Source organism: Periplaneta americana, chromosome 5 (assembly GCF_040183065.1).
Source record: "Periplaneta americana isolate PAMFEO1 chromosome 5, P.americana_PAMFEO1_priV1, whole genome shotgun sequence".
NCBI lineage: Eukaryota > Metazoa > Arthropoda > Insecta > Blattodea > Blattidae > Periplaneta > Periplaneta americana.
The window spans coordinates 50,780,777-50,800,798 of record NC_091121.1 but is presented as its reverse complement, the minus strand read 5'-3'; the positions used below and the strand labels follow the sequence as shown (position 1 = coordinate 50,800,798).

The following is a 20,022-nucleotide window of genomic DNA, read 5'->3' as shown; positions in this document are numbered from 1 at the left end:
TTGCATTTATTATTCTCATTTAGTATTTTTACATATTATTTACATTTAATATTTTATTTTATTATTTCCATTTAGTATTTTTACTTATTATTTACATTTATTATTTTCATTTAGTACAGTATTTTTATTATTATTTGCATTTATTATTTTCATTTAGTATTTTTTACTTATTATTTACATTTATTATTTTCATTTAGTATTTTTATTTATTATTTATAGTTCTTATTTTCATTTAGTATTTCCATGTATGGTGGGTCCCTATCACCACGGCATGGCGCGTCCTCAGGTTGCGGATAGAGGAGACGGCCTCCAGATATGGAGGGTAGCTGCGAATATATTGAATAAGCAGTCGTGGACAGCCGATAAGGGGTGGTCCTCCAGCTTGGGGGTTGGGCGAAGGGCTAACAACCCATCACCGTAAAAAACAGCTTGTTACGAATTCCTACAGTAAGCCTCGGAATAGGACTGATTCTCTGGCACGACCACAGCAAAGGAATAAGGTTTTGAGATTTGGCACTTGGAACCCCCCATAAGGATATACATAAATATACTTGGACTTCTCCAGATGGATTGACACACAACCAAATAGATCACATCTTGATAGATAAACGGAGACATACTAGTATAGTAGATATTCGAACTTTCAGGGGTGCAGACTGTAATTCTGACCATTATTTGGTGATTGGAGAATTAAGAGAAAGATTATCAGTAGCCAAGCGAGTAGAGCAACAAGTTAATATTACTAAATTCAATATTTTGAAATTAAAGGACGAGGAAGCTAAGCAAAATTATCAGGTCGAAATTTCGAATAGGTTTGCCACTTTAGAAAGTTCCGACGAAGTTGAGAAAGAATTAGATGTTAATAGCGTGTGGGAAAATATCAGAGATAGTATCAAAATTGCAGCTGAGCAGAGCATAGGTTATTATGAAACTAAGAAAAAGAAACCGTGGTTTGATGAAGATTGTTGCATGGTAGTAGAAAGAAGGAAACAGGCAAAATTGAAATTCTTACAGGATCCAGTTGAGGAGAAGAGAGATAATTATTTCAATGAAAGACGGGAAGCAAGTCGTACACTTAGGAATAAAAAGAGAGGTTACTTGAAGGAAAAACTGAATGAGGTAGAAACAAATAGTAAGAATAAAAACATTCGAGATTTATATAAGGGTATAAAGGAATTTAAGAACGGATATCAGCCAAGGGTAAACGTGATCAAGGATGAGAATGGTGACTTGCTTGCAGACTCTCCATCAATCCTAAACAGATGGAAAAACTATTTTGCGCAACTACTAAATGTACATAGGCCAAATAGAAATGATCGGGACGAAATTGAAATACAAACTGCTGAGCCATTTATACCCGAACCCACGCTTTCAGAAGTCGAAATTGCGATAGAAAATCTGAAAAAGTACAAGTCTCCAGGTATCGATCAAATTCCAGCAGAATTAATACAAGAGGGTGGAAGTGCATTATATAGCGAAATTTATAAACTTGTACTTGCTATTTGGGAAAAGGAAATTGTACCAGAACAATGGAAGGAGTCCATAATTGTACCTATTTTTAAAAAGGGGGACAAAACCAACTGTGGTAACTTTCGAGGAATATCACTTTTGTTGACGTCGTACAAAATTTTGTCCAATATTCTTTTGAGGAGATTAACTCCGTACGTAGATGAAATTATTGGGGATCATCAGTGCGGTTTTCGGCGTAATAGATCGAATATTGATCAGATTTTTTGTATTCGGCAGATAATGGAGAAAAAATGGGAGTATAAGGGTACAGTACATCAGTTATTCATAGATTTCAAAAAGGCTTATGACTCGGTTAAGAGGGAAGTATTATATGATATTCTTATTGAATTTGGTATTCCCAAGAAACTAGTTCGATTAATTAAAATGTGTCTCAGTGAAACATACAGCAGAGTCCGTATAGGTCAGTTTCTATCTGATGCTTTTCCAATTCACTGCGGGCTAAAGCAGGGAGATGCACTATCACCTTTACTTTTTAACTTCGCTTTAGAATATGCCATTAGGAAAGTTCAGGATAACAGGCAGGGTTTGGAATTGAACGGGCTACATCAGCTTCTTGTCTATGCAGATGACGTGAATATGTTAGGAGAAAATACACAAACGGTTAGGGAAAACACGGAAATTTTACTTGAAGCAAGTAAAGCGATCGGTTTGGAAGTAAATCCCGAAAAGACAAAGTATATGATTATGTCTCGTGACGGGAATATTGTACGAAATGGAAATATAAATATTGGAGATTTATCCTTCGAAGAGGTGGAAAAATTCAAATATCTTGGAGCAACAGTAACAAATATAAATGACACTCGGGAGGAAATTAAACGCAGAATAAATATGGGAAATGCGTGTTATTATTCGGTTGAGAAGCTCTTATCATCCAGTCTGCTGTCCAAAAATCTGAAAGTTAGAATTTATAAAACAGTTATATTACCGGTTCTTCTATATGGCTGTGAAACTTGGACTCTCACTCTGAGAGAGGAACATAGGTTAAGGGTGTTTGAGAATAAGGTGCTTAGGAAAATATTTGGGGCTAAGCGGGATGAAGTTACAGGAGAATGGAGAAAGTTACACAACACAGAACTGCACGCATTGTATTCTTCACCTGACATAATTAGGAACTTGAAATCCAGACGTTTGAGATGGGCAGGGCATGTAGCACGTATGGGCGAATCCAGAAATGCATATAGAGTGTTAGTTGGGAGACCGGAGGGAAAAAGACCTTTAGGGAGGCCGAGACGTAGATGGGAGGATAATATTAAAATGGATTTGAGGGAGGTGGGATATGATGATAGAGACTGGCTTAATCTTGCGCAGGATAGGGACCGATGGCGGGCTTATGTGAGGGCGGCAATGAACCTTCGGGTTCCTTAAAAGCCATTTGTAAGTAAGTAAGTAAGTAAGTATTTCCATGTATTATTTGCATGTATTATTTATATTTATTATTTTGACAAAAGATAATCAATCTCCTAACAACCCAGTGTTGTGATAAACAAAAAAGCCACGAATTTATGCACCGACTTATGATATTATGATAATGATGATGATTATGATTATGATTATTATTGTTGTTATTATTATTAGGCCTATTATTATTATTATTATTATTATTATTATTATTATTATTATTATTATCCACTGGAAGGAATGGTGAACGGTAGAAAAGTTCGGGGCAGAAGAAAATATCAGATGATAGACGACATTAAGATATACTGATATTATTATGATGACGTAAAACGAGAAAACGGCGGGTGACTCGTGGCCCACTGCTAGCGTGGTTTCCAACGAGCGCACAACCATTATCCGGCACTTCTACAATACATAACAGTACTAACAATAAACAATAATTTGGACTTACCATGCTCACAGTCGTTGCTGAAAATGGCTCCCATTTGCCGCCACACATAACTGATAACTTCTGATAAACGAATGAACAATACTCTGCAACTTTATTCGAACTTTACGACCTTCTGCCTACATCATTTGATAAACAAATGAACAACACTCTGCAACTTTATTCGAACTTTACGTCTTGTTTTCGCACACGACCTTCTGCCTACATCATTTGATAAACGAATGAACAACATTCTGCAGCTTTATTCGAAATTTTACGTTCGTTTTCGCACACAATCTTCTGCCTTTTATGTACGTATTGTACATATACACACGTTCATGAAATGAATATTTGTTGGTAGGCATTACCTAAATACAAATAATCACTAAACTTTATACACTAATTTTGTACTTGTAGAATCAAGACTTTTGTAACACGACTTGTGACTACAGCAAATGCCATATGGCGACTGAAGATCTACTACGCCGCACTCTAACAGTCCGCGCAGTGAGCTGGCCGCCAGTAACCCGCCGTTTTCTCGCCTCACGTCATAATAATGTCTCTGTATATGGATCATTGCGGAGACTCGAGGAAGGCAGAAAATAGGAAAGATTGAAGAATGCTGGGTTTGCAGTGAAAGACTAGCCCTGGGACAGAACACTTATATATGTGTTATTATTATTATTATTATTATTATTATTATTATTATTATTATTAATAAGAATACTGACCTTCCACTTCACTACCAGCGATTCCGGACTCGTGGCCTCTACAGTCACGTCGATGGGTGGACCACTGGGCGCTATTGGAATAAAGAAAGATACTATTGTTATTTGCGTACCAAATATTTCGCAATATTTCGTCACTCCGTAGTTTCATAATAGTGCATTTCTGGGAAGAGGAGTATTATGGTGTATGAAAAATGAGAAAAAAAAAATGCTTGAAATAAGTTTGCTATGGATTTCATCCTAAAGACCGGAGCTTTTTGAAAAATTTTGCGCTGAATAAAGGAACTTAGAATAGTTGTTATATACTGGATTGTATGCTAGACATAAATAATAATAATAATAATAATAATAATAATAATAATAATAATAATAATAATATATTATATAATATATTATTATTATTATTATTATTATTATTATTATTATTATTATTATTATTATTATTATTACAATTTAATAATAATTAATGTCAAAGGTTTTTTTTTCACTTTACTATTATAGCACTGTACATTGATGCACGTCATTTATTTTCTTTAGTTTCGATGATAATGAAATTTCAACCACTTATTATCAGAAGACACTAAAGTAAAACATCATCATTTATATCATTTTAACATGTTCACTACTTTTTACTAGGGTCAAATGAAAATTCATCCTTTAAAAATTACTTTTCTCGTCTTGAAAAATGAATACAAATCAGAAACTTTTGAGACATTTCAAAATAACACCATCATTAAGACATATACTGTATGTAGTAGTAGTACTGTAGTAGTGATAGTAGTAATATTATTATTATTATTATTATTATTATTATTATTATTATTATTGACATGCCCCGAAAATTTCACAATCCTATATAAATAATGAAGGATTTTACATAATAAATTATTTATATACATAACTTATCGGTTCAACATGTTCTTAAAATTCACAACCGTAAGTTAAATAATTTTTAAAAGAAGTGTACCAATTGAATGGATCCAAAAATACATTTAAAACTTAATTTCTAGCTTACAATACAGTACACAATAACCATTCTAAGTTCATTCAATAGCCAAAAGGTCCCTTTTACAGCACAAACAATTTGAAACATCTATGCGAATATGATTTCAGATATTTTGCTTTTACACTACAGGAATCATCTTCCCTACAGCGCAGAATTTCTATATTAGGAAATTTTGCTGAAATTTCCTGACATAGGTAAAAGTAATAAAGTATGCCTTTTCACAGTGCAAAACGAAAAAAATCTATGTCAACAAGCATTCTTTTCAGTAACAAAATACCGTATGTGAACATTTTCACACTATTTTCAAGCCTCACCTTCCTGCAACGTGAGAGCAAGTGTGGCCTCACTGGGGGGCCCCGCCCCCACCTCGTTGACAGCCAGAAGCCTCAGCCTGTAGGATGTGGCGGGTCGGAGGGCCCCGAGGCGGGCCTTGCGGATGCTGCCCCCCACGGTCACGTTGTTCCAGGAGCTCATGCCCCCGCCTAGCGTGGGCTCCTCTTCACGGAACTGGACAACGTAGTGAGAAATGGGCGCGTGACCCGAGTATGGGGCCCCCCACGATACACTCACCCACCGACTACCCACCTCTTGTACTTCTACCCGTCCTGGAGCCTCCGGAGGCTCTGAAACAAGCACAACATAAAACATGGAGTTAAGACTGGTTCACAATAAACCGGAAACGAGAATCGGAACGAAAACGAAAACGGCGAAATTGTTAAAATGCGTACATTTAAATGTGAGCATTCACAATTAACGAAAAACTTGCCGGAGCCTGGGATCGGGAACGGAGAGTTGGCCAAGTTTCAACTTTGGCGTTCACGTTTCCGATCATAGCCCACTAGTTTCATTCTATTGCCATCTAAAAGCTATTTTGTCGTATATTTTGTAGCAAGAAGACCGTGACATAACCTATGGATTATTTTGTTCTGTGCTGTGCATCATGGAGCAAGTTTTATTTGATGAGATTCTAATACTGAGTGTTGAGGAAAATCCTCGCGTTTACGATAAGCGGCGCGCCTCGTATAAAGATGAGAAAATGAAGGAGAATACGTGGCTTTCAATAGCTGCATCTTTGAACACCGATCGTAAGTGAATCATATTTTATTACTGTATTGGTTGTATTACACACTACATATTCATGCTTCAATTCAATAACTACTGTTGTGTTCATTTTTGTTCTATTACAAATGTTTCTTCTCTAATTATTTTACGTTATGGCAGACTTTAAAGTCGACTTGGTTGGCGAGTTGGTATAGCGCTGGCCTTCTATGCCCAAGGTTGCGGGTTCGATTCCGGGCCAGGTCGATGGCATTTAAGTGTGCTTAAATGCGACAGGCTCATGTCAGTAGGTTTACTGGCATGTAAAAGAACTCCTGCGGGACAAAATTCCGGCACATCCGGCGACGCTGATATAACCTCTGCAGTTGCATGGGCATATTTATAGTACCGTTGAAATTTTGAAGTTGGTTAACCTGTGTTTATGTTGGCTGCCTTGTACTCATGAGAGAACGCCATTGGTCAATTATACACAAATAACATCAGAATGCGTAATATCGACTTTACATATCGTTATTGACATGCATATCGATATGCATAGTCGTCTACGTTCTCGGTTTATTGCAAATAAAAAATTTTCATGTTCACGTTCATATTCACTTTGAACAACATACGTCATTGAAATAAGTAACATTAGAGATGTTTAATTGATGCAAAAAGATAAAACAAAACAGTATCGTAGTTATGAACATGTTTGGTCCTATTATCAGATATTATCTATGGTGATATAAATAGAAAAAAATCTCAAATAAATGTGTATTTCTAAGAAACATAAAACATAACGTTAAATAAAGCGTTAATATTTTTTTATTTGAGATTGTACACTTGATCTCAAACATACGAAAAAAAATCATTGCCTTTTAATAAGGGGCTAATAATTAAATAAAGATTGGGTAACGGATTTTTATACACTTATTGAAAAAAAAGTTTGACACAAAGTTACCGCAACCTGCATATTAACGGAGATATTTTTAAATACAATAAATCCCATGTATAAGGTAATAATAATGATTATAATTGCATTTTATAATTATTTCATTACATAAATATACCTACTTACCTCAAATCTGATAGATGAATTCTGTGGCCGGGAGGAAAAAGGTCTTGAGTAAAAATTTTATACTTTTCAGGAGCACAGTAGAAAGATTGAAATTGGTGTCAATTGTATAGTCTTTCTTAATTAAGATGTTTTTCCTGGATATTATTTGTTTATATTTCTTATAAAATAGGTAATGTTGCTCCTTTAACAGTTTTCTTGATTATTTCCAAAAATAGCCGCACTTAAGCCCTTTTTAAGACTAGAACCCAAACCGATTAGAAGGGACTATTTAAACATTAGACCTTTTTCGTGTCAAAACAAATGAGAGGTGTAAATTATTAGGAATCCAAAATGGGTCTTAAGCAATTATAGGACTGTTTACCCTGGTGCTTAAAGTTTTAAAAGGAAAGGGTATCAGTATGTCATAAATTGGCTAAAATACAAGTTAGACCTTTTTAATAGGGACGCATGGAAAGTAAACATGTGATGGTTTGTAAGGAATAAAGTATTAAATATTCTTAAGTCCTTTATTCTGTATGTGCTCGACTCAAAAAGTACTTAGGCCATTTGGTAACTCTCTATAAATCCAGTCAGGAGTCTAATTTGACTTTAGCCGTTTTACCAGATTGTAAAGAATTTAATTTTATGTTTTATTTAACGACGCTCGCAACTGCAGAGGTTACATCAGCGTCGCCGAACGTGCCGGAATTTTGTCCCGCAGGAGTTCTTTTACATGCCAGTAAATCTACTGACATGAGGCTGTCGCATTTAAGCACACTTAAATGCCATCGACCTGGCCCGGGATCGAACCCGCAAACTTGGGCATAGAAGGCCAGCGCTATAGTAACTCGCCAACCAGGTCGACGATTGTAGAGAATTGTTTCCGCTTTCAGAATACATAAAAATCTCATTTTTACAAAAAAAATTGACTTAAGATCTTTTTCCTCCCGGCCACAGAATTATTTCTGTTATAATGACCTTAGTATTTCGCAAACGAAGCTTAACAAATTTTCTCTCCAATATCAAAAACTTTTAAACAACCATTGAGGCTGCAATATCTACAAGTGATACCTATCTGCACATGTTATACACAGCCTTCTAAGTCTATTTTTACATCAGACCAGTAAAACTTTCCAGTGCACCTTATGTCATGGATAGTATTCGGTTATATTAGAAACTGGCACAGAGTACCTAACCCCTTGAACACAAGTATTCCCATCGGACGGTGCTCATTTGATATAAGACTTCAGACACTAAGTAACCTGAGATGTTGATACAGCGTCATAAGATAGCCTACTAAAAATATACGACTGCACTTTGTTACGAAGTAAAAAATTTCGACATGCAAATGTCGTAACGCGTTACCCGAATAACGATGAGTTTTGGCCTATTAAAATATATTCGAAATTTTCTTATTGTGAACATATTTAAGTCTCATTTTATATATGTAATAATAATAATAATAATAATAATAAATCATGATTAGTAATTGTATATAATAATAATCCGTAGCGCTACAGCCCATGAAGGGCCTAGACCGACCAGCCGGCCGCTGGCCTCATGCCCACATGCCGAAGCAGAGGTGGACGATCATCTAATCAGAATGAGGTATCGTGTGGTTAGCACGATGATCCACCCAGCCGTTATAGCTGGCTTTTTCAACCGGATTTCGCTACCTATCGTAGCTCCCCAAGTACATCACGATGCTGGGTGGGCACCGGTCCCATACACTGGCCGAAATTTCATGAGAAAATTTCTTCTCCCATGAGGACTTGAACCAGTGCGCATTCCGTAACGCGAGCCCTAGGCAGGATACCCTAGACCACGACGCCACGGCGCGGGACAGTAACTGTATCTATAGTATAGAATTATGACAATTTTTTTACTTTAATCTATTCATAACTACGATAAAATCCGGTGTGGCTTAGTGGATAAAGCATTAGGACGTAGAGCTGAAAACCCGGGTTCAAATCCCGGTGCCGGACAGAATTTTTCTCCGTTCCACAATTCTTTCATCGTACGATGACGCAGAATATCTGCAAGGAAACTTCATATGTACTTCGGTACATTAAAATGATATATATAGACTATATATTCATAACTAGTCGCATGCGGACTTGTAACCCAATACTGCTGTAGGGAGAAATGTATCCATCATTTCGAAATAATTTACGAGCTGAATTGAAGAGAGGGGCTACTCATCAATTAGCACTGGTCAGCTTGATGAGTTAATGACTGAATTTGGTATAATTTTCCTCTATTCAATATCTAATTCCCTCTTAATCCTTTCCTATCCAGTCCTCTTACTTTCTCCGACCCTGACGGCATTAGAGCATTCGAGGCCTAGGAATTCATTTCACTTTCCTTCCTCCTCTTTCTACTTTTCTGTTCCTAGTGCTGACCAGCTATGACACGAAAATCGTCCTCCAGTGGCTTAAGGAGGGAAAGCGGTGATCAACAATTCTCCCAGCTAGGTCCAATGGACCCGTTGACCAACAGCAAGTGTGGTCCTCCAGTCATTCTGGGGGTTGTGTGTGAATGAAGTAGCCACCAAAACGTTAAAATATGGTGTTCACTTAAATCGGCTACAACTTACCATTTAACCAACTAAGAAATGGATTCGGAACACCTCAAAATCTGTGCTTCAGTGGCTGACCATGATAATATCTTTGAAAAATGTTGGAATGCAAGAGGTCAAATGACTTTATTGTCAAATGCCTGGCATTAGAAAACAACAACAACAACATACTGCAATAAATACAGCTGGAGAACCTTGACTCTTCGTGAAACACGGTTTCTTGGGGGATCTTACTTGTGCCCACAAAATAATCAGCCTTCGAGATTCTGAATCCCTGGCATATCTCACCCTCTTCATCCTTCTACGTTCGTCACTGCACATTCTATGCAGATGTTAGTGGAACTACTTCCTTGCACCTATCTGATGAAGACAGTAGAGCCGACAACTTGTCATATTAACTGTAATACTTGCATGCATTTATTCTACATCAAGGACTGTAGTCATTTTCGACAGACAATGGTAAATTACGCATGAGACTCACCTTTCACTGTGAGGTAGACGATCATCTCGTCCTGCCCGAAGTCGTTGGATGCTGAGCAGCGATAGGGTCCAGCGTCCCTACGTGTTAAGGACTCTAGGTGCAGTTCTGCTGTGACCCCGTGCGGCGTCTGTCTCTCCATGATCTGTGTGTGGCTGGGGTTGAGGGGTCGGTGAGATGCCGACCACGCCACGTGCAGTGGTAAGTCACCCTCTGCCTCGCAGACCAACACCAGTCCTTCTCCCGCCACGCCGCTTTGGTTCACAGCTCTGGATCTGAAGTGTGCTGGCACTGTGATGGAAACAGAATGTTTCAAATATGTATACGGTGCAGTGGCGTATGCTGAACCTGGAGTTTGGGTGTTCTGTTAAAAATATATAGTTGGTCTAGCTCGCACAATTATTATAGACTTAAGTGAAATATCGGGTCAACATTAACTGCCATTTTTCATATATAATTTAGTATTATTTATATTTAATAACTATGGGGCAGATGTTGATGACCTAAAAATCTACTTAAAATGATCATTAAAATGCCTTTAAACTAAAGGAAAAATGACATAAAATTAAAAGAAAATGACATTTAAATATTATTCAAAGTACTCGCACCACAACTTCTTAAAAATTAATCACCTTGTTTCAATGACTGCCCTGTAAATGCCGGAGAAAGGATGCAACTACAAATAACGTTATTCAAAATTGCATTATTCATGATCAAACAATAACCATGGCCAGCAAAATAACCTGTTTGAAGTTCCACAACCCGCTAACTATTCTACATTTCCGTATTGTGAAATAGAAAAATGTCTAGTGTATTGTTCGCTTTTTGTTTTATATTGTTGCACTAAATTCGGAAGTGGCGGGGTAGGTCTATCCTTATTCACTATATGTAATTTCTCTCCTATTGGGCGAGAAGAGAATGACTTTTGCAAAAGATCTTTTACAAGTGCTATTATCATTAAATAAGTAACTTAAATTGTTCACCTGCGCTGGCACACAGCTATGAACCGTAGTAAAACCTAAACACAGTAAATTCACTCACACAAACAGTAAACACACACGTCAAACACAATATTTTGTAACGCTACAATTGACAAGTTGAGCTGCCTGTATACAGGACGACCTGCGAGCTTGAGAGAAGCGAGTATCCCCACCATGCCACCGTGCGCGCGCAGAGAATTGTAGCAGTAACTCTCAACAGGGGATGTTCTTTTGTCTGGGCTGGACAACCAGACCAGACCTCATCCCACTTCGTCAGGCAGAGCGTAGCCTACGTTATGAAATGTAAGCCGTTCTGGGGATGTGTGCACATTCAACCAGTAGGCATTTAAAATATTTAAATGGTAATAAATTAAAATTAGTCTTGAACTATATACGTCAACTTCCAATGAGATTACCACGCATTTAAATTGTGATAAATTAAAATTATTGTTGCATTATATAAAACAACTTAAAATAAAAAATGAGATTACCGAATTTACAGGGTGTCCAGCGCACACCTTGAACACCCGCAATATACGCCCCTGATACGGTGATACTTTTCTTCAATACAATCACTGTCCCGGAGACTTCAGAATTACCTCCTGACATCAGCGAGTGTGATGTCACTCATCAGCATAAAACAGGACTAAATATTATTATACATCTTGATTACACAACTTTTAACACTATATCACTTCATAATATGTGTTATATATCTTTCGCGTGTTAAATATTACAGAACCCAGTTAACTAGTCTCAGCCTGTTATTGGCCATCTTCAGAACTGGTTGGTGCTGGTCCTGGCGCGTTTTGTTTGTGTTTCCTCTGACTCCACATTACACTACACAAACAAAACCCCACAGGAAAAGAAACAAAAGGCGCCAAGACCAGCACCAACCAGTTCTGAAGATGGCTAATAACAGGCTGAAATTAGTTAACCTGGTACTGTAATATTTAACACGCGAAAGACAGGCATATATATATATATATATATATATATATATATATATATATATATATGCCTATATAATACATATTCCGAAGTAAATATTATTATTATTATTATTATTATTATTATTATTATTATTATTATTATTATCAGTGTTTTTTTTTCTGGAAAAAAGTTTACCGGAACTCTATCACTCGATCACATTATACAACAAAAACGTAGGTTTAAAAATATTATTATATTACAGTAAGTTCCAAACGGAGCTCATCGATTTTAAGCATAACGGAAATTTTGCGATTTCGAGCTACAGTTTCAGGATCAATAACGGAAGATGACAACACTAGATTGCATGAGTTACTTTTATACCAACGATAATAATGAGAAAATGTAAACTCTTGGACTCGGCAGTGGCGGCAATTTTAATTTTCAATTTCGTTTATAAAATATATCTCGTTGGAATTTGTAATGGCAAAAGTTTACCGGAACGCGTTCCGGACCATTCTGGCTGAAAAAAGCGCTGATTATTATTATTATTATTATTATTATTATTATTATTATTATTATTATTATTATATAAAGGTTGAAAGTGACATAGTCCCATATTTTCAGAGCGAATAGCTCGTGTTGTATGTATGGAACAAAAAAAGGTGTAATACGATATTGGTGGAAAGTTCATAGTTATTTCAGAAAAAAAGTTTTTATGTTTAACATCCTCTTATTCGGTAACAATTGCGAGTAGGTCGCGATTGTTGTCCATGGCGATATAAAATATAATAAAGAATAATTAGTCCTTTCTGCGTATTTCAATAGCGTGGACAGTTTTTGTGTAAATTTAATTTAGAAACCACTAATTTGAAGCCACTGACCAAAGCAACCAAATTGCAATATTGTAGGCAGAAAGGAAGCTGGGAAGTAATTCACTAAGGCAGACAGATCTGAATTTACTAAAGATTATTATTTTTTTGTCCAACAGAATATATTTGTTATGGTAACAATATTAGAGGAGAAAAATTCGCTCCGGCGCCGGGGATCGAACCCGGGTTCTTGGCACCAGAGCGAATTTTTCCCCTCTAATATTAATTGTTACCATAACAGATATATTTTTATTGGGTTATTTTACGACGCTGTATCAACATTTCAGGTTATTTAGCGTCTGAATGAAATGAAGGTGATAATGCCGGTCCAGCACCGAAAGTTACCCAGCATTTGCTCGTTTGGGTTGAGGGAAAACCCCGGAAAAACCTCAACCAGGTAACTTTCCCCGACCGGGATTCGAACCCGGGCCACCTGGTTTCGCGGCCAGACGCGCTGTCCGTTACTCCACAAGTGCGGACCAAATAAATATATTCTGTAGGACCAAAAAAATAATAATCTTTAGTAAATTCTTCTAGCAACAGTGTATATTTCTGTACAGATTACTGTGCATATTACTGCGGAATCCCGGCCACCAAGTCATTCAACTGAGTGCGCTCCTTGTATAATGGCAGTTGACTTAATAAAATGTCAACACACATGCCCAACTTGGAGTCAGACCACAAAAGGAAAAACACTGGAGGAGTGGAGTTCGATCCGGTGCTGTGGATTGGACTTCGGCGTAGCTCAACGGTGAAAGCACTTGGTACGTAGAACCAAGGACCCGGGTTCGATCCCCGGCGCCGGAGCGAATTTTTGTCCTCTAATATTAATAATTAGACAGACCTGAGTTCGTTGACTTCTTACATCTGTTCTAGGAGAAGAAAGAAGCGTGTGTTAGCCAATGATCGAGTTGTAAATCAATTACTGTACTATATAAAACATCACGCACTACTGAAGAAATATCTAAGAGAAGGTACAGAATATTACGGCACTATAAATTAGCGTAATTCATTTAGCTTCACTAAATAACAGTCAATTTAAAATACTTACTGCCGGTATGACTTTTGGTATCTTAGGTTACTACCAATATGACATACCGGCTCATACCGGCCCAATTCGACCACTGGTGTTAGCGGCAATGTTGCCAGACTGCTCAAACTTTCAACTCAATTTTATAATTAACCGTGCATTTAATCACAAACCGTAAAATAGGTTAGCTTTTCATTTAAGTGTACTTATCGTATCTTTCAAACTGCAGGATTATTTCACTTCCACCCTATATTATATTCACGGGTTTCTCACGTATAACGCAACTCGAGGTCTCCGGCATTGCTCGAAAAGCATTAGCTTGGCAGGAAAGCAGCACTCACCGATTGCGCAGATGGCGGCCTCCCCCCTTTTCGTAACAAGATTAGTATTGCAGGCGCTTTAGCTGTAAACAGTGCGTATTATTCAGTCTCATCCAGTTTCGTTTGCTGTGTGATTTAGTACACGTTTGTTCATTCTTATTGTGTGTAGTTTCGTTCACTATGTTATACACTAGAGAGCAAAGAGTACTTGTTGTGTTCAACTATGCAAGAACAGGGTCGTATATGGAATGTCAGTTTGCTTTTATGCAGAAATTTCTCGGCGTACATGTTCCCAATAAATCGACGATATGTAGATTACTACAAAAATTTAAAGAGACTGAATCCGTGTTAAACATTAAGAAAACTAGAAAACCAAGCGTTTTAACCGAGGAAAAATTAGACGAGATAGAAGCGGCCTTAGAAAGAGGTCCGAGAAAATCGTTGCCTCGTTTAGAATTTCAGTGATTGTTGTTTCAACGATTTTGGAGGCCCAAATTCGTCAAGTGTTTAGTAACGTGTTCAAAAGGTGCTAGGCTTCTCTGTCAGCAGAGGGTCGTCGTTTTGACCACATTCTGCAAATAAAGGTAAGCTTAATCTAGTCACATTACTTCTTAGTTTACGCACAACTCAGGGGAGACGCTGCAACTGTGCTAGGCGTATGCGGTAGACGTGCCATGGGAAATGTGGGCAGGCGATTGCGTCGTATGTGATAAACCCTGTATATGTATTATATGTAATAGATGGTAATAAATTTATTTTACAACTTCATTATATACGCAGGTACTTTGTATAATAAATTCAAATTTTATCATCATAAATATGAAACTAAAAGATCCGAGTCCACACCTGTGGAGTAACGGTCAGCACGTCTGGCCGCGAAACCAGGTGGTCCGGGTTCGAATCCTGGTCGGGACAAGTTACCTGGTTGAGGTTTTTTTCGGGGTTTTCCCTCAACCCAATACGAGCAAATGCTGGGTAACTTTCGGTGCTGGACCCCGGACTCATTTCACCAGCATTATCACCTTCATTTCATTCAGACGCTAAATAACCTAGATGTTGATACGGCGTCGTAAAATAACCCAATAAAATAAAAAAAAAGATCCGATTTTATACGACTAGAGGAACCAAAGTGTTTCACAAGCACAGCTCTTAGCCATGGTACCTACTTCGGTCCAAGGTTCTATAATAACATTATTGAAAAATACCCAAATTTGGAAAATACCCAAATTTGGAAAATTTTAGTATCAGAAATTTAAAAAATAGTGTTAGGAATTTAATTTTTAAAGAATATATATTGGTTTAATATCTATATGTATTTGTATGAGTTAAAATGTTAAAATTGAAATTGTATTTTTTAAAGTTCATTAATCCTATTTTTTTTTCTTTCCTTGACCCACTTTGTGTCAAATAATTATCTTTATTTGTGTTAAGTATGTGTTTAGATAACTCCCTGAGCACGAGCTTTTGCTCATTCAGGAAAGAATTATGATTGTATTTTTGTACATGTTATTTTACTAACAATAAACTTAATTTATTTTATGTGCAATTATTTATAAATAGGCTACAATTATGCACCGAAAAAGTTGAGGGTACAAAGTTAATGAGAAATTGTATCTGGTGTAGGCCTATGCGAAAGAAAAAAGAATGAATACCACTGCTGTATACTACTCGATTGATATTACATCATATGTATCGTGACCTGCGTCCAGTGATGTAATCGTGAGTACAAATTTCCGATAGCTGCCCTACACGTAGCTGAAAGTTAGTACCTCGGAAGAGTCAGGGGATATGATCCACGCTGAGAGTATCAACTTACCATTGACTCTTAGGAAGATGACCTTGCTCAGGCCTGAACCAATGCCGTTGCTGGCTTGGCAGGTGTAGTGGCCTTCATGTGACGGGTCGACTGCTCGGATGAGAACCGAACCGTTTCCGGAGATCACAAGCCTGGGACCGGACTCCAGCGACGAATATTCTCCGGGTTGGTCGCCTGGAAACACGCAAACACGTTCTTTCACAGAAGAATCTGATATTTCACGTACTTAATTAACAGTCCAGCTGAAGCAATATTCCACTTATCTATGTAATGTTACGATTCATATATTAGTACGGTGGGGAACTTCTGAATTCACAATCAGAGACGTGAACAGCGAAGAAAATAGAAATATTGTGAAGCACCTTGGCTGCAATAAGCTAGTAGAAAATAGAGGACTAGATTGCAAGGGAATTAATATAGTAGAGTTATCAACATTGACAACTGAAAGGACTGAAAATGTCATCAATACGCCATTCATTTCACAGATTCCTATAAATCGCATCGATAAATGATCGAGATACAACGGTGATGACATATCTTTTACAACAATAAATAAGTTACAAAAAGGTACGTCAACGTAATATATTCTCATTACCTCTTGCCGGTTCATTATTTGTACGGAACTGTAAGCCGCCATTAACCGCCTATTCGTTTTCCTCCCGTGCAAGGGAGCAGTCGCATTTCCCCTACTAAATACGAGCGTTACTATAGGTTATAATGCTGATTGAGTTTATATGCCGTGCATTATACGAACCTTTGGCCTTCATCCACGTTATTGCAGGCGTGGGAAATCCATTTGCCTGGCAGTGCAGGGAGACAGGATGCTGGAACAGGACCGATATGTCTTGGGGCTCAATCAACCACGTAGGAGCAACTGGAATAACAAACACAGTTAACAGATTAAAAAAAAAAAGTATCTAAGCAATTGCAGTGACATGTTCACGACATATCAGTCTTAGCAGTTTTGTGTTGTGTGAATCATCGATCCCGCTACTCATCACAAGCGGGGAAAAAATATAGAGTTAATTGAAAATAACCTCAAAATTGTAGCACACAGCTATAGAAACCGATGTGATTACTGCGAAAGCCATAAACTCACCCAGAATACTTTCGTTTCTCATATATCCGACGGATTATTTTATGCGATGTTTTCGCAAACAATAACATAATCCACCACCATTTTGCAACAAAAACTGGCTTCCTATCAGTGGCGAAGCTATGGTGTAAATACTGGGTAGGCTGAAAAAAATCTGCTCACCTCATATATTTTTATAGAGTAGATGTTTCTCGCTTTTCTATCAAAATGGTTTTTACATAGACCCCACAAGAAGATGATGACCACTCATTTTCATCCCCAAACAGAATACAGGTATAACAGTATAACTTATTTGTCTCAGAGTACCCTGTTAGCCATGGATATTTCTTATACCACGAAAATTGAAAATTTCTATTTTGTCTTCCTCCATTCGCTATTTTAATAAGTACTGTCGATCTCCTATCTTTGTAAGCACATTTTGTTTCATACGTCCAACTAAAACGGTTTCTCTTTCAATTCTACAAATAAATAATAATAACCTCAATGTTCTCTCAGTATGAGCCATTTTACACAAAATTAATATGTAACACACACACGCATGCACTTTTGATTAAACTAACGCTCAACAACACAGCCCATCCATAGAACACCAATATAGCGCGACGTATTTGATTATCCCCCTTTGATTTGATTACCTGGTTGGGTTTTTCCGAGGTTTTCCCCAACCAAAAGGCAAATGCCGGGTAATATTTTGGCGAATCCTCGGATCTTACCTCATCTCACTACATCTCGCCAAAATATTGTAAAAAATTGCACAAAATTGTAAAAATTGTAGAAAATTACTAAATTATAAAACTATAAAAATTTGTAAAAATTGTAATTGTAATATTGTAAAATATTTGAATTGTTCCACGTCTTAAAGCTTCATTGCTCATGTAAGATCTATGGAATAAAATAAATGACTGAATGAATGTATTATTGTGACGATAGGATACAAGGCTTGCCTCGTTTAGTACGGAGATGTAGCGAATCGATACCCCCTCCCCGGTCCCTCCTCAAGTTTACGTGTCAAGGTCGTAGCCATGCCTTCAGAGGCTTGTAACCACGAGCCTCGTACTGAACACTCGGATCCTGGAATGACTGCCAACAGTGAACTTAACATGTGGAAGGATCGGAGTTATACCAAGTGTTACAATATATCGTTATTACGAACTTTGAGGCCTACTGTTACTAGGTATAATAACTCAATTTTTTGGATAGACTAATTCTCAAAAGCCTCTTAAGAGCTTCGCCATTGCTTCCTATCCGTCCGTCTGTTCATCTACTAAAAATAATGTATTCGTAAGGCAAAGCAAATGCATGAACAAAAGAAATCTAACCTGTTACTAATCGTGGACCATATGAAAACTCGCTATCTATTCATGTACCTACGAAAATGCGTATATGTAAGACATATACAATGCCTGAACAAACTAAACCTAAAATGTCACTGACGCTCGGCCTTACCAAAATTAGTTTTCTATCTTAGCGTACCTACCAAAAAGCGTATAGACCTATTCAAGATATAGCAAAAGTCTCAACGAACAAAAAAATAACCTGCCACTGATTGCTTATTTTTCTTTCTGGATACTGGCAACACTGTAACACCCATTTAAAAAGCCCTCTGCTGGATATCTCTCAATAAAATTAACAATATGTAACAAACTCACATTTTTATGTATGTAAGAATTGAAGACCTGAATTGACAAACCTACCAAGTCAAAACTTGACTGAATTTGACTTTTTACGTGACATATGTTGTGTTTTGCATAGGCTACCATACTGTAAAAAGAATATCTGTTAAGCCTGTGTTTTTAAATCTTATGTAGGTTACTGCATATTTTTTCTAGAGTCATCAACGTAGCTCATCGGCAGACTCGCTAGCCTGCTGATCCGGAGCTACGCTTGTGCTTGGGTTAGATTCCCTAGTTGGTTTTTTTCCGACGTTTTCCCCAACCACAAGCCTCGACCTCGCTTCACCTCGCCAAAAAAATTGTAATGTTGTATCTTGACTTGTTACACAATTTAAAGCTTAAATGCTAATGTAAGATCTATGGAATACAATAAATGAAATGAAAATTTATTTGAATACCCTTCTATGTAGTTTTCTTGCTCTTCTGAATAATTTACTTCAATGGACATGGGATGTTTTGTCAATACAGACCTTCAATGAGTGGTATTGTAAAAATTTAGTGCATTAAACGTGATAATTTTTGCCTTGTGTACATTTACGAAGTTATTCCATCTCTCAGTTTAATATGTGAAGTTAAAAAACGCAATGAAAATCATATATGTGTTGTGTGTAGCGAGATCGAAGATTGAAGTTGTGTTCTTGAAGAAAACATTACTTATACATTTAAACAAGAAAATGTAATACCATGTGAGATCTCAGTTCTACGAAAAAGGCAGTAGCAGTTCATAACTTCCATATCTCATGACGTCAGCTCCACAGTACCTCTGACGATGAGCTTGGCTGTATAGTTGGCAACTGCAGCAGCGTTGCTGGCGATGCAGGTATAGTGCCCCGAGTGACGTGCGGCCAAGTCCGTGAACATGAGGTTGCTGACGAACTGGTGCTGCTGTTCGTGGACGTCTGCCTCCTGGGGTAGCGGTCCCCCGTCCTTGCGCCAAGTGATTGTGATGGGGAAGTCCCCTGATATGATACTGCAAGATACCTGCGCTCGCATCCCCTCCTGCAGGTTGCTGGGGAACTGGAACGGTGCTATTTGGGGTGGCTCTATCAAAAACACAATAACAAG

At 37.5% G+C, this 20,022-nt stretch overlaps 1 protein-coding gene across 4 annotated transcripts in view; it reads right to left on the bottom strand.

Moving 5' to 3' along the window:
- Positions 1 to 20,022, bottom strand: part of LOC138699599 (cell adhesion molecule Dscam1-like) — a 1,432,092-nt gene that overhangs the window by 80,248 nt on the left and 1,331,822 nt on the right. For all 4 annotated transcript variants that reach the window (XM_069825611.1, XM_069825614.1, XM_069825615.1 and 1 more), the window contains exons 11-16: positions 19,719 to 20,000; positions 16,943 to 17,062; positions 16,189 to 16,362; positions 10,244 to 10,531; positions 5,404 to 5,712; positions 4,087 to 4,157 (exon numbers count right to left, since the gene is read on the bottom strand). In XM_069825611.1, the coding sequence (XP_069681712.1) occupies positions 4,087 to 4,157; positions 5,404 to 5,712; positions 10,244 to 10,531; positions 16,189 to 16,362; positions 16,943 to 17,062; positions 19,719 to 20,000 (1,244 nt within the window). The remainder of the gene's footprint in view (positions 1 to 4,086; positions 4,158 to 5,403; positions 5,713 to 10,243; positions 10,532 to 16,188; positions 16,363 to 16,942; positions 17,063 to 19,718; positions 20,001 to 20,022) is intronic.